The following is a 14,210-nucleotide window of genomic DNA, read 5'->3' as shown; positions in this document are numbered from 1 at the left end:
ATATATGTTAGGAAATATAGACAAGAAGTGGTAACACCTTAAACCTATAGACAATATATGTTAGGAAATATAGACAAGAAGTGGTAACATAACAGGTAGCAGTAGCAACACCTTAAACCTATAGACAATATATGTTAGGAAATACAGACAAGAAGTGGTAACACCTTAAACCTATAGACAATATATGTTAGGAAACATAGACAAGAAGTGATAACATAACAGGTAGCAGTAGCAACACCTAAAACCTATAGACAATATATGTTAGGAAATATAGACAAGAAGTTGTTACATAACAGGTAGTAGCAACACCTAAAACCTATAGACAATATATGTTAGGAAATATAGACAAGAAGTGGTAACATAACAGGTAGCAGTAGCAACACCTAATACCTATAGACAATATATGTTAGGAAATACAGACAAGAAGTGGTAACACCTTAAACCTATAGACAATATATGTTAGGAAATATAGACAAGAAGTGGTAACATAACAGGTAGCAGTAGCAACACCTTAAACCTATAGACAATATATGTTAGGAAATACAGACAAGAAGTGGTAACACCTTAAACCTATAGACAATATATGTTAGGAAACATAGACAAGAAGTGATAACATAACAGGTAGCAGTAGCAACACCTAAAACCTATAGACAATATATGTTAGGAAATATAGACAAGAAGTGGTAACACCTTAAACCTATAGACAATATATGTTAGGAAATACAGACAAGAAGTAGCAACACCTAAAACCTATAGACAATATATGTTAGGAAATATAGACAAGAAGTGGTAACATAACAGGTAGCAGTAGCAACACCTAATACCTATAGACAATATATGTTAGGAAATACAGACAAGAAGTGGTAACACCTTAAACCTATAGACAATATATGTTAGGAAATATAGACAAGAAGTGGTAACATAACAGGTAGCAGTAGCAACACCTAAAACCTATAGACAATATATGTTAGGAAATACAGACAAGAAGTGGTAACACCTTAAACCTATAGACAATATATGTTAGGAAACATAGACAAGAAGTGATAACATAACAGGTAGCAGTAGCAACACCTAAAACCTATAGACAATATATGTTAGGAAATATAGACAATATATGTTAGGAAATATAGACAAGAAGTGGTAACACCTTAAACCTATAGACAATATATGTTAGGAAATATAGACAATAAGTGGTAACATAACAGGTAGCAGTAGCAACACCTAAAACCTATAGACAATATATGTTAGGAAATATAGACAAGAAGTGGTAACACCTAAAACCTATAGACAATATATGTTAGGAAATATAGACAAGAAGTGGTAACACCTTAAACCTATAGACAATATATGTTAGGAAATATAGACAATAAGTGGTAACATAACAGGTAGCAGTAGCAACACCTAAAACCTATAGACAATATATGTTAGGAAATATAGACAAGAAGTGGTAACACCTAAAACCTATAGACAATATATGTTAGGAAATATAGACAAGAAGTGGTAACACCTAAAACCTATAGACAATATATGTTAGGAAATATAGACAAGGAGTGGTAACATAACAGGTAACAGTAGCAACACCTAATACCTATAGACAATATATGTTAGGAAATATAGACAAGAAGTGGTAACACCTAAAACCTATAGAAAATATAGGTTAGGAAATATAGACAAGAAGTGGTAACATAACAGGTAGCAGTAGCAACATCTAAAACCTATAGACAATATATGTTAGGAAATATAGACAAGAAGTGGTAACACCTTAAACCTATAGACAATATATGTTAGGAAATATAGACAAGAAGTGGTAACACCTTAAACCTACAGTACGCCCAAGGAGTTTGTAATCCCAAACTCCATACTCCGATATTTTTCCTGGTGTAACACCAGGAAACTCCGACATCCCTCCCAAAATTGTCGGAGAAATTTGGGAGTATTCCCTCCGACTCCCGCGTAAATCCGCTACCTTTTGTTTATTGTATTAGCGACATCTCTCCCAGTCTGGTGTGACGCGGTGTGACACCAGGTAATTAATTGCCCTAATCCGTCTGATCTATGCCGGCACGCGACAGTCAATGTATGTGAGATTTCTAATGTAATTAAACAATTGTATTTCCTGTCTATTGATTATCAGGTTATATCTGATTGCTTGAAACAAATGAAAGATTAAAATAAAAAGCAAAACGTTGTTGTTAATTCTTTCAATTACACTGTACATTTTAATCAAGTTTTTAAACAACTATATTTGATTTTGACTTCCGTTTTTTTATCAGTAAATAAATATTTAATTTACTAAAAGAGATATATTTGTGCAACAATAAACGGAGACTAACGCTGAATAAATGAGGGCAGTTTAAAGAAAAATTACACGTCTCAAAGTTTTTTATACTACAAGTAAAAAAGAAAATATTATTCACTATATGTTATGCTAATGATTCTACGCCATTTCCATTTTACGATTACAAAATAAAAGTTTTAAAATCCGAAACGTTGTTGTTAATGGTTTCAATTGTATTAAAGTTTTATAAAAAAAATCTATACTTGATTATGACCTCGTTTTTTATTTATCGGTAATTGATATAACTTACGAAAAGAGACATACTGGCGTGAAAATAAACGGAAACTAACGCTGAAGGTATAAAATGTGAGCAGTGAGAAAATTAGGTGTCTTAAAACTTGTATATGCAAGTAAAAAGAAAATACTATTCACCATGCGTTATGCTTAATAAGTCTACGGCATTTTCTCTTCACGATTAGCATTACTTTAGGATATATATAATACATTTCGGCTACAACAGGAATACTTCTATAGCTGCATCAACTCGTCGTTGCATAATATTCATTTGAGCACAATGAATGTAAACTTTTGTGTTGTATTTAGAACAGTGATCTTAAAATATTTTTAAAACAATTAATTGCCGTGGGAAGACGACACGCATCTCAGTGATCAACAGTGCGTGGTTGAACTTGAACTTGACTTCGCTCACAATATTGAATGCTAAAAATAGTGACATCAATTTTGTCCACGAGATTTTTATTTGGCGGGAAATAGTATCATGTAACAGTAAACTCAGGTGACCTTTCTGGATAACCGTGGGAAAATTCATTGAAGGTTTAAACTTGCTTTGTGATGATTGACATTTGTGTGCGTTAAGATTGAGGCTCTAGAAGGTCCTTTTACAATTGATTAACCGGATTCTAAATTTTATTCCTTTTCTGAATAAACGAACATCAGCCTTTTATTTATAAGTTTCTCAGTCAACAGAGGACATAAACCTGGACATTATTTATACTTCCATAGTCAACACTATACATTAATGGTAGATGAAAACAGGATGCATGTCGTTCAGTTCCTGATGGGCATTGGTAGAGATCCTCTGTGAAAATGTGTCGATCGTAAAAATCCGATCCACATTTTTTTACATAGTTCTTTTTTGTACGATATAATTTCATTTTAATATTCTATAGTATAAATTGTTGAAATACTTCTTTTTATATTTCGCCGAGGACTTTTAACAAGCAGTAAAATACGGATTGCGCCAATCCAATTTTATTTTAAATAATAAAAGATCAATAACAGATCATAACAGATAAAAAACACATGATTTTATTTCTTCATATAATTAAATAAGGTTGTGATTATTGTGTTGTGTCTGGGCGGGGAATTATCTCAGTATTTATGAATATAGGGCTGCCACATTGCATACAAAACTATTTGTCACTTTACAGTTTCTTTTTTAAATTCAAATATTTCAAGTCGGTAATCTACCGAGGTAGTGAAACATAATATTTTACATTTCAAAATAAATTGAAAGTAACAGAGTTCACTTGTTGGTCCGATAAATTAACTCTAGGGTTTGATTTAGATTGGACAAATAACCGTAAAAACATCATTTTGTTTTAAGCCAGTTGATATTAATTATATAATATTGAACTATTAATGAACCGGATATTGCTCACTGAGTAGGTCATTAAAGGTTCTAATTGTGGTAAAATCATCTTTGTTGAAACTTTGTTGAAAAAACAAAAATTATGAACTGATCGGACTATAATGAAAATACTAAATACTAAGTATTAAAGTGTTTTATTCGTATTTTTATACGTTTTTACGTTTGATTTCATATGACAATGACATGGGCATATACATACAAGAATAATTATCTTGTTTTAAATAAAAATGTCACACTTTTATCTGACAATGAATGGACATTTAAATAACGTATTTTAAAGCAGGTGCAATCAAGATCGATTAAATGTACAAAGGTAATAAATCTGGCTAATCCGATTATGTTGTCACGCGTCATTAATTTTCAGTTCATCTGATGGGCAATAAACCAATTAACAGCCACGCGGTGTTGGGAGAGAATCTTTGGAGGAAATTGGGAGTAGAATCCGTGATTTGCGGTGTCACACCGCTACACTCGGAAATCGGTGATAAAAGTTCGCGATTACAAACTCTCTGGGCGTACTGTATAGACAATATATGTTAGGAAATATAGACAAGAAGTGGTAACACCTTAAACCTATAGACAATATATGTTAGGAAATACAGACAAGAAGTGGTAACACCTTAAACCTATAGACAATATATGTTAGGAAATATAGACAAGAAGTGGTAACATAACAGGTAGCAGTAGCAACACCTAAAACCTATAGACAATATATGTTAGGAAATATAGACAATAAGTGGTAACACCTAAAACCTATAGACAATATATGTTAGGAAATATAGACAAGAAGTGGTAACACCTAATACCTATAGACAATATATGTTAGGAAATATAGACAAGAAGTGGTCACATAACAGGTAGCAGTAGCAACATCTAAAACCTATAGACAATATATGTTAGGAAATATAGACAAGAAGTGGTAACACCTTAAACCTATAGACAATATATGTTAGGAAATATAGACAAGAAGTGGTAACACCTTAAACCTATAGACAATATATGTTAGGAAATATAGACAAGAAGTGGTAACATAACAAAAAATATTGACAATAAGAAGTAACATAAGAAAATATTAAGATTTTTCATGTTAAAATCTTGAGATAAAAGTTTTTAAGGGCATTCAATATTCAAACATCATCCAATAGTTTATTCTCAACCAAAAAAATAACTGTTGATTACTTTTGATAAATTTGACACCAGCTTACTCAGTAGTATGGTTTGAAGGTATGTACAGTGACCTATACATATTTGTGAAGGTATGTACAGTGACCAATACATATTTACATCTATAGTATTTGTGGAGGTATGTACAGTGACCAATACATATTTACATCTATAGTCTTTGTGAAGGTATGTACAGTGACCAATACATATTTACATCTATAGTCTTTGTGAAGCTATGTACAGTGACCAATACATATTTACATCTATAGTATTTGTGAAGGTATGTACAGTGACCTATACATATTTACATCTATATTATTTGATCTCTGTTGGAGAGCTGTTCTTATTTTTATATGAAATAGTGTCATACATACATTGTAAATACATACAATTTCTTGCTCTTTTCCACAATGCAAGAGGACAAACACATGTTAGCAGAATAATTTTCCACAATGCATAGGGTAGAACTATGTGGCACTGAAAACTTCGTTGCAGGGCCATAAATAGAAAAACAAATTAATCATTCTTATCGCGTTTTTTTCAAATAATGTCAAAATTTAATCTATTTTGAAACAGCACTTCAATTAGGTGTGTGATTTGTAAATTGGCTTGATATTATGTCTTTATAAGGACCTTGGTAAAAAAATTTACTTACTAATATATTCAAATTCTTCTTTTAAAGCCATTCCATTATGAGAATGGCAAAATCTACATATGAGGGCATATCTGTTTTGTGGTCCATCTCCAACCAGGTATTCTAACACTTTATCCATTGCTGACCTCTCACGCGGTAGTATTGGTCTAGGTAAAGGTGGTCCTCTAACCTGATCTAAAAACAAACCAGGATATTATAGCATAATTATGTATATATATATTGATGTAAATTTTCTGTTTAAATGGTTTTACGCTAGTTATTATTTGGGGCCCTTTAAAGCTTGCTGTTCAGCTCCATGTCGAAGACATACTTTGACCTATAATGGTTTGCTTTTATAAATTGTTACTTGGATAGAGAGTTGTCTCATTGGCACTCATACCACATCTTCTTATATCTAATAACGACTATTTTCCCCAAAAGTAATCTGATGAAATGGTTATGAATGCAAAGTAATTTTACTCTAACATCATTATTTTGACTTAGGTTTTTAGTTCACATTTATTTACTGTCCATATCATAGGGAACATGTGTCATAAGTTTCAAATTGGTTGGACTTCAACTTCATCAAAAACGACCTCGATCAAAATCTTTAACCTGAAGAGGGATGAACGGATGGATGAACGGACAAACCAACAGACGCAGACCAGAAAACATAATGCCCATAAATGGGACATAAAAATTTAAGCACTTTTTCTAGGATATTTGCAGATAAGCACTTTTTCTAGGATATTTGCAGATAAGCACTTTAAATTGTTCATCTTTAGAGATGTCTTCAAAAGAGTGTTCTATATTCAGAATGAATTGAGTTCTTAAAAATCTAAGTAAAAGTTACTTTATTTCAGGTTAATATAAAAAAGAAGATGTGGTATGATTGCCAATTCATGGGACAACTACATGTATCCACAAAAGACCAAAATGACATTAACAACTATAGGTCACCGTAAGTCCTTTTTAAAGATTCTTTATTTCTTTTAATTCCATAATTCTTTTCTTAATTTTTAACTTTGAATAAATTGCTTGCCAAAATAGTTGGTTTACAGTTATCTGCTTTAACAACTGTTGGTAAATACTAGACCTTAAGAAGACAAGATATCGTATAATTGATATTATTATACCATAATTTCCATTCATCTGAGGAGTGACAAGAGCTCTTGGTCTCATTCCAGAACTTTGGGGATGTCTAGGTGTTGATTGTGGTGTTTCCATCCTCAATCTAGGAGTACCAAGTCTTGCTGGAAAAGGGGTGGCTGGTCTCATCTGTGGTGTGGCTTTGGCATTGGGAGGTAAATTTCTCTGTCGTAAAACTGAAAACACAATTATATATTAAAGAACCTTAGTGAGCACGCTCACATACCCCACGTCCCCTCATTGTCATTGGAGAAATTAAATAAGTGAAAGAAAAAAAAATTGTATAAAAAAAATTAATTTCCTGCCAATATGCACATCTAAATAGTATGTCCTTATTATCTACAAAATTTCAAGAAATTCTGTTGTGTTGTTTGAGAGGAGTTGTGATGACAAACTGTTGCAGTAGTACATTAAAGTAAATAAGTTCAAAGGGCGTAACTCCTAGAAAAAAAATTGAATCGCAATTTCCTGTCGATATGCACAACTACATAGTATGTCCTTATTATCTGAAAAGGTTTCATGAAATTCTGTTGTGTGGTTTGAGAGAAGTTGCGATGACAAACTGTTGCAGTAGTACATTATAGTAAATAAGTTCAAAGGGGCGTAACTCCTAGAAAAAAAATTGAATCGCAATTTCCCTTCGATATGCACAACTACATAGTATGTCCTTACTATCTGAAAAGGTTTCATGAAATTCTGTTGTGTGGTTTGAGAGGAGTTGCGATGACAAACTGTTGCAGTAGAACATTATAGTAAATAAGTTCAAAGGGGCGTAACTCCTAGAAAAAAAATTGAATCGCAATTTCCCGTCGATATGCACAACAACATAGTATGTCCTTACTATCTGAAAAGGTTTCGTGAAATTCTGTTGTGTGGTTTGAGAGGAGTAGCGATAACAAGAAACAGGACTGACGGACGGACAGACGGACTGACTGACTGACTGACGGACAGACGGGTCAAAAACATTATACCCTCCGCAACTCGTTGCGTGGGGTATAATAAATGGATTTTTCATGAGAATAAAACAAGAATGTGTCCATAAGCACACAGATATCCCACCCACACTATCATTTTCTATGTTCAGTGGACTGTGAAATTGAGGTCATAAGTATAATTTGGCATTAAAATTAGAAAGATCATATCATAGGGAACATAGTTTAATTTCGACCCCTATTTGGACCAACTTGAAAACTGGGCCTATAATTATACATATATAGATTCATACTTCAAGCCTTGCGAAGTGGTAGGACCATGGGAAGTTTGTCCAATTAGATACCAAGCCTTTAGAACAATTTCATGTATCATATAATAGTAAAACGAACTCAATTTACATTGTAAAGAAACTTTAATTTTCTATATCTATCTTATCTATTAATAACTCTGTATTGCTACTTTCATATTTCATTGTTTCTCTCACCATGACGACGTCAAATTCAAAGTACTTCAGGGATGAATTTCTGTACAAAAATTGTCCTGATGAAGCCTGCCTTGCAGGCGAAACATGTAGACCATAGCAAATAAAATTGCAGACCATTTGAAGTGTTGTTGTCAATTTAGAAGTATTATTTTAATGTTGCATTCATTTGCATAATTTGACAACCAGGCATACCAAGGTATCCACTTCAGGGACTCTATCGAAATGATTCACACAGGCGTTGGTTCACCTCTTGGAGTTTAATATATAGATTCAGTATATCAAAGAACCCCAATTATTAATTTTTTTATGAAATCAAACAAAGTTTAAATTGGGACCCTTTGGGCCCCTAATTCCTAAAATGTTTGGACCAAAACTCCCAAAATCAAACCTAACTTTCCTTTTATGGTCATAAACCTTGTGTTTAAATTTCATAGATTTCTATTTACTTATACTAAAGTTATGGTGTGAAACCCAAGAAAAATGCTTATTTTGGCCCCTAATTACTAAACCGTTGGGACCAAAAACTCCAAAAATCAATCCCAACCTTCCTTTTGTGGTAATAAACTTGTTGCTTAAATTTCATAGATTTCTATTTACTTAAACTGAAGTTATAGTGTGAAAACCAATGTGTCTTCGGACGACGACGCCAACGTCATACCAATATACAACCGCAATTTTTGTTTGCGGTCATATAAAAAAACATGGTTCCAAGAAGTATATATGTTATTAAGAAATGTCAATATTCTATGTATTCACTTACCTGATCCCTCACTTGCTTTTGGTGGTGATGGTCCTGGGGTCTAAAATAAGCAAAAATGTGTATATAGATTTGTAATTTATAAATTCAGCAAGGTTAAAAATATCCATCTTTATTCAAAGATAATCATTTTTTCTTTCTAATCCTTGCAATATGGGTGCAGGGGACATAGTAATAATGGAATATTAAAATAAGAAGATGGGGTGTGATTGCCAATGAAACAACTCCCAACAAGTGACAAACAAAACCACAGAAATTAACAACTACATGTATAAACCACCTACCGCCTTCAACAATGAGTAAAACCAATACTACATAGTCAGCTATAATAAGCCCAGATATCGCAAATGAAAAACAATTCAAACAAGAAAACAAGTCTGTCTTCGTTTCTGTCTCTCCAGTCTAGTAAGTGCTCTCAAGCATACAATTCTGTCAGTTTTTAATGAAGCACGAGAGGAATATCACTTGTATGGAAAATTGTATTGTGGTCACTTTCATATTGTAATTTTTAGTTGAATCTTTAGGCAATTAATATCATGGATTTATAATAGAAAGATCATAAACAAATTCCATATTTAGTAGTGATCAACCTTTTTCCCTTTATTTTTACAGAAGTTATTGCCCTTGAAAGAGAAATTACAAGGCCACATAGAAAGGGATCTTGTGCCTTCTTTTTTGACTTGTGCATTTATAATGAAATTGTTAAAAGAATAAAAGTATATTGAACGTCTTGCCTTTGTACAGATAAAATATAAGCTCCACAGGGACAATGGAATGTTGTTCTTTTAAACTGACTTTTTTCTTAATAGGAAGAGAATACAACATTAAATTAATTTGCCTCTCTGACAAGTACCTACACTGTTTAAATCTAGGGATGGACACAGCTAAATAAAAGGAGCACTTTTGGCCAGTATATGTTTAATACCTTGCCTAGCACATTATCTACCTACCTCTAGTTGTTTAAATCTAGCAGGATCATACTTTTGTAGTATTTCTCTAGCTTTTTTGTAAGTTTCTTTTTCCATAACATCTTCAAGCTATAAAAAGAGAAATAAAACATTTGGTTTTAAGCTGGTTATGAAAAATTAATAATACAGTATAAATCAGGCAAATTATTTAAACCAAAATGTTAAGCAAGGATTCTTCAGCATTTTTAAAAATATCTGTGTATAAAATATGTAGTAAGGCTTTTGCACAACAAAATTATTCATCATTCATTATTCATCATATTTTACTCGTAGCTATATAGCCTTTTTGTGCTAATGCGGCATAAAGCAACCAACAACAATCAAATCATATTTTATGAAAAGAATGGTAACTTACAATTTTTTTCTTATCCTCCTGTAGTTCATTTAAAGCAAGATCTGAAAAAGGTCAAACGTTTACACAAATAAATTATGTAGTACAAATCTGAATAACAAACTGCAAATATAGTATTAAGTGACACATAAAACTCTACTACAGGCTTCATTAATAATATTAACTAGCATGAATATCAGAAAAATAATTTGGTTTTGGAATGTTTTATTCACATGATAATTTTTCTTATAATACCTCTTTTTCAACCCATAGAACAGCTCATCACAACAAGACCTTCTTTGTGCAAATCTGCCCTTTATTTCTTTTCTTGCACAAGATTGTCATTTTTTTTCAAATTGAACAAAAGCTTGCAATATTCCCTTGAATTCCATGACAAGTGAAAGTATTGGAGAATGAAGATACTTAATTATTTCCTAATCCTTATATCTGGGAAATTCAACCAGATAATGGACAGATATTCAAGTTTTAAGTTGTAAACCATATGAACAGAATGAAGTTTAATCTGTAAGGGTGTAAGATATTGACATCCTAGGTATCAAAATATTAGAAATACATTGTAGTTTCAAATTAAGGAATGTATCTCCCTCGTTCAAAGGCTCTTATTCCTTGCCCAGCTATGGCTATTCTTTTTAGATATTAGCTCTTCATCTTTTTAACAAACTTTTGATTTTCAAATATTTTGGCCTTGAGCATCACTGAAATCTGCATCTGGTGCAGTAAAATTGGTAGCATTAATGATATTTCCAGCAGTGCCAGATCATATCTTCTAATAAAATTAACAGTCTAGATTGCCTTCTGTGTTTTTACATGCTCTTTGCTTTCTTGTTCCTTTATCATATATTTCTGCATGAAAACATTTTTGTTCAAAACAAAACAACAGAGGAAAAAAATATTTTGAAAAAACCTACCATTCTTTGTGATTCTTTTTACATAATACCAATGAAGAAATTTCTTCAATAACCATATCCTGTAAAATAAATCCTATAAATACATAAAATATATACAAATTTACATGTATGTATAATATGGACGTTAGTTTAATACCCAAATAACATGTGTGTTTAAGGTCACTTCGAATTATCCACCCCTTCTTAGAGTCGTCTTCATGCTGATCCTGCAAACTTATATCTAACCTTATTCTTTTCTATGTATGTGTATGTAATAATTGCTGCTCATTGTTAATGTTTCTAAGATATGGTTATATATCTTATTATAGTTCACATTAATATGCCATATTTTGATTGGCTAATACAAGGGTGTTAATTAACTCTATCACATTGCTGAAAGGGTGACAATTTTTTTGAATGTTACCCTCTCATCTAGACCAATCGAAAATCAGTTTTTTGCTCAGAATTTGTTATTTGACAATCAAAATAAAAAAACAAATTGCGTAGCTTTTGCTGTTTTTTTGTAATACCTGTAACAATGATATGTACGTTATGCCATAGAAAATACTTGTAAATATAACTAATCTGTAAAAGACAATAATGATAGGACATTCAGTATAATAAATTCAATAACAGATAGAACAGATTGGTACCCCTCGAAAATGCATTGCCAACCTTGGTTTCGCCGTGGTTGACACTGTTTTCTCAGGATAACAATCTGCTCTATCACCATCTCAGCTATGTGTTATTTATATAATACATGTAGTACATAAACATACAAAGCATTTTGATAAAAAAAACAAAAAACATAATTAAGTGCATAGTATGACCTTTAACTAAATATTAAATACATTGTAACAGGTCCTTAATCATAAAAAATATCAAAATAATATCAAAATTTCTAACATCACTAGACAATGTTCGGTGCTTTCTGTTTGTATAAGAGTCTGTAAGATTTCATTGGGCATAGAACATTTCATGTGATGTACATAAAGTTCTTGTTATTTTGAAGCTACATGTTTGAGTCACTCTAAACATAAACTTACAGAATTGGAAATATTAGCAGAGGTGATGAATATATCAGCCTTTTTGTCCAGGTTGGTGGAAAGTAGTAGAAGTAGAAAATCAGAGCTGCACCAATATACATCAAAATAGAATACAATATCAAACGTCCAATAAACTTCTTTTGTCTTTCTTGGTTCTGCCGGCGAAACTGCTGCAAACTGGTAATTTGCTGCAATGAATTTACAACATTAAAATTAAATATTAATCCAAGCAAGTTTAAAAGAACTATGTGCAGAAACAAAACAATTTCTTACAGCATCAACAAAACCAGAGGATTCACCATAAAACCACAGAAGATTTCCAACATGTCCAATGGGAAACCATTTCTTAATTTTAGTATTTTTTGCATTACAATTAAATATGTGTATACATGAATGGCTGTACATGCTGTATGTTCTTATATCATGTATTTATATTATAAACATTACATGCATTCGTGAATGTGTTCTTCCGTCACTCGATTACTATTTTTGTCTATTTGAATTCTTTGAGTAGATATATATGCTTTAAATAAACCTCATAAAATAAACACACCATACACAGACCACTTTTGGGGTTTTACTTTAGCATGCTTAGTGTTTACATTGTAGGCTGCTTTCTAATTTATTGATGTATGAATATCCAATAGCTCTATTTAAGTAATATAAAGTTCTTGAACAACTTCACTTTTGTGTCTAAAGATATTGGGCAGTTGTATGGTGAGACAATAATAATAAAATCACATAGCCAGTTTCATCTTTCGTCATTTTGTTCATCAGTAAGGATGACAGTTATGTTCATACATGTAGTAGACATAATATTTACCTTGTCAATATCATCTAATATTTCAATGGTAGACTTCTTCTTCTACAAAACAAAAATACAGTGAATTATTAGAGCAAGTTTTTGTAGCTCAATTAAGGGTGAAAAGTTATCATACTCCTTTTCAGATTGACATCTACCTACATGTACATATTGACAGATTTCCAATACAAACATTAAGTAGCATAGAGAATTATTTGGTTTCAAATTCATGTAAAAAAGAGGGGGAAAGATACCAGCGGGACAGTCAAACTCATTGATCAAAAATAAACTGATAACGGAACCGCCATACATACATGACATACGGCCATGGCTAAAAAAATAAAACAGACAATTAATAGTTCAAAAGACACAACAAAGAAAACTAAAGTCTAAGCAACACCAAACCCTACAAAACTTCCTTAATCTGTTGATACTAATACCCACCCCCCTTTTATGCTACTGCTAGTTATGTCTAACGCACATAAAGTTAATCAAACTATAGTCTGTCTATATAAGTATTGAAATGTGGCCAACGGAAAGATATCACACATTAAAAAAGTGATGTTGGATGATATCATTTCGCTAGAATTTCAAAATAGTTAAAAAAAGGAGTAACATGTTTTGTGACAGATTGTTCATTTTCTAGAGTTTTCTTGGATTTTAATGAAAAGACGACACTACATACTCTGAATCTGGAAAGAAGGACACCCATTGTAAACTCCTAAACTACAATGTATGTCTGTATTATTCAAGTTGTCATTTATCTATACGAAATTATTGTTCCAACAAGCTGCACATTTCCCGTTTTCAATTTTGTGGTGTTGACGTGCTGCCCTCTGTGAGGAAACGGAAGCAGTGACAAATTGTAACAGTTTGATTGGTTAATATGAGATAATGAATAACAAGTAGCCATGTGGTTTTGTTTACACTTTCAAACTTGAAAAAAATATTGCCAAAGTGTCGTATCTTACATTAGATTTTCCAGGACAAACAAATCCAACAAACAAAAAAAAACAATTAGAGGCTCCCAAGAGCCTGTGTCGCTCACCTGGGTCTTTATAGATGTGCATATTAAACAATGTGA

General features: G+C 32.0%; 1 protein-coding gene across 1 annotated transcript in view; it reads right to left on the bottom strand.

Moving 5' to 3' along the window:
- LOC134708587 (endoplasmic reticulum junction formation protein lunapark-B-like) overlaps positions 1-13,964 on the bottom strand; it is a 31,326-nt gene extending 17,362 nt beyond the window's left edge. The window contains exons 1-9 of the mRNA XM_063569236.1: positions 13,812-13,964; positions 13,148-13,189; positions 12,325-12,512; positions 11,300-11,358; positions 10,395-10,435; positions 10,022-10,108; positions 9,075-9,114; positions 6,885-7,073; positions 5,770-5,943 (exon numbers count right to left, since the gene is read on the bottom strand). Of these exons, the coding sequence (XP_063425306.1) occupies positions 5,770-5,943; positions 6,885-7,073; positions 9,075-9,114; positions 10,022-10,108; positions 10,395-10,435; positions 11,300-11,358; positions 12,325-12,512; positions 13,148-13,189; positions 13,812-13,838 (847 nt within the window). The 5' untranslated portion in view covers positions 13,839-13,964. The remainder of the gene's footprint in view (positions 1-5,769; positions 5,944-6,884; positions 7,074-9,074; positions 9,115-10,021; positions 10,109-10,394; positions 10,436-11,299; positions 11,359-12,324; positions 12,513-13,147; positions 13,190-13,811) is intronic.
- Between the last annotated feature and the right edge of the window lie 246 nt (positions 13,965-14,210).

The sequence above is a fragment of the Mytilus trossulus genome, chromosome 2, assembly GCF_036588685.1.
Source record: "Mytilus trossulus isolate FHL-02 chromosome 2, PNRI_Mtr1.1.1.hap1, whole genome shotgun sequence".
Classification (NCBI taxonomy): Eukaryota; Metazoa; Mollusca; class Bivalvia; order Mytilida; family Mytilidae; genus Mytilus; species Mytilus trossulus.
Note: the sequence above shows the minus strand (reverse complement) of the source record. Positions and strands in the feature narration are given on the sequence as shown.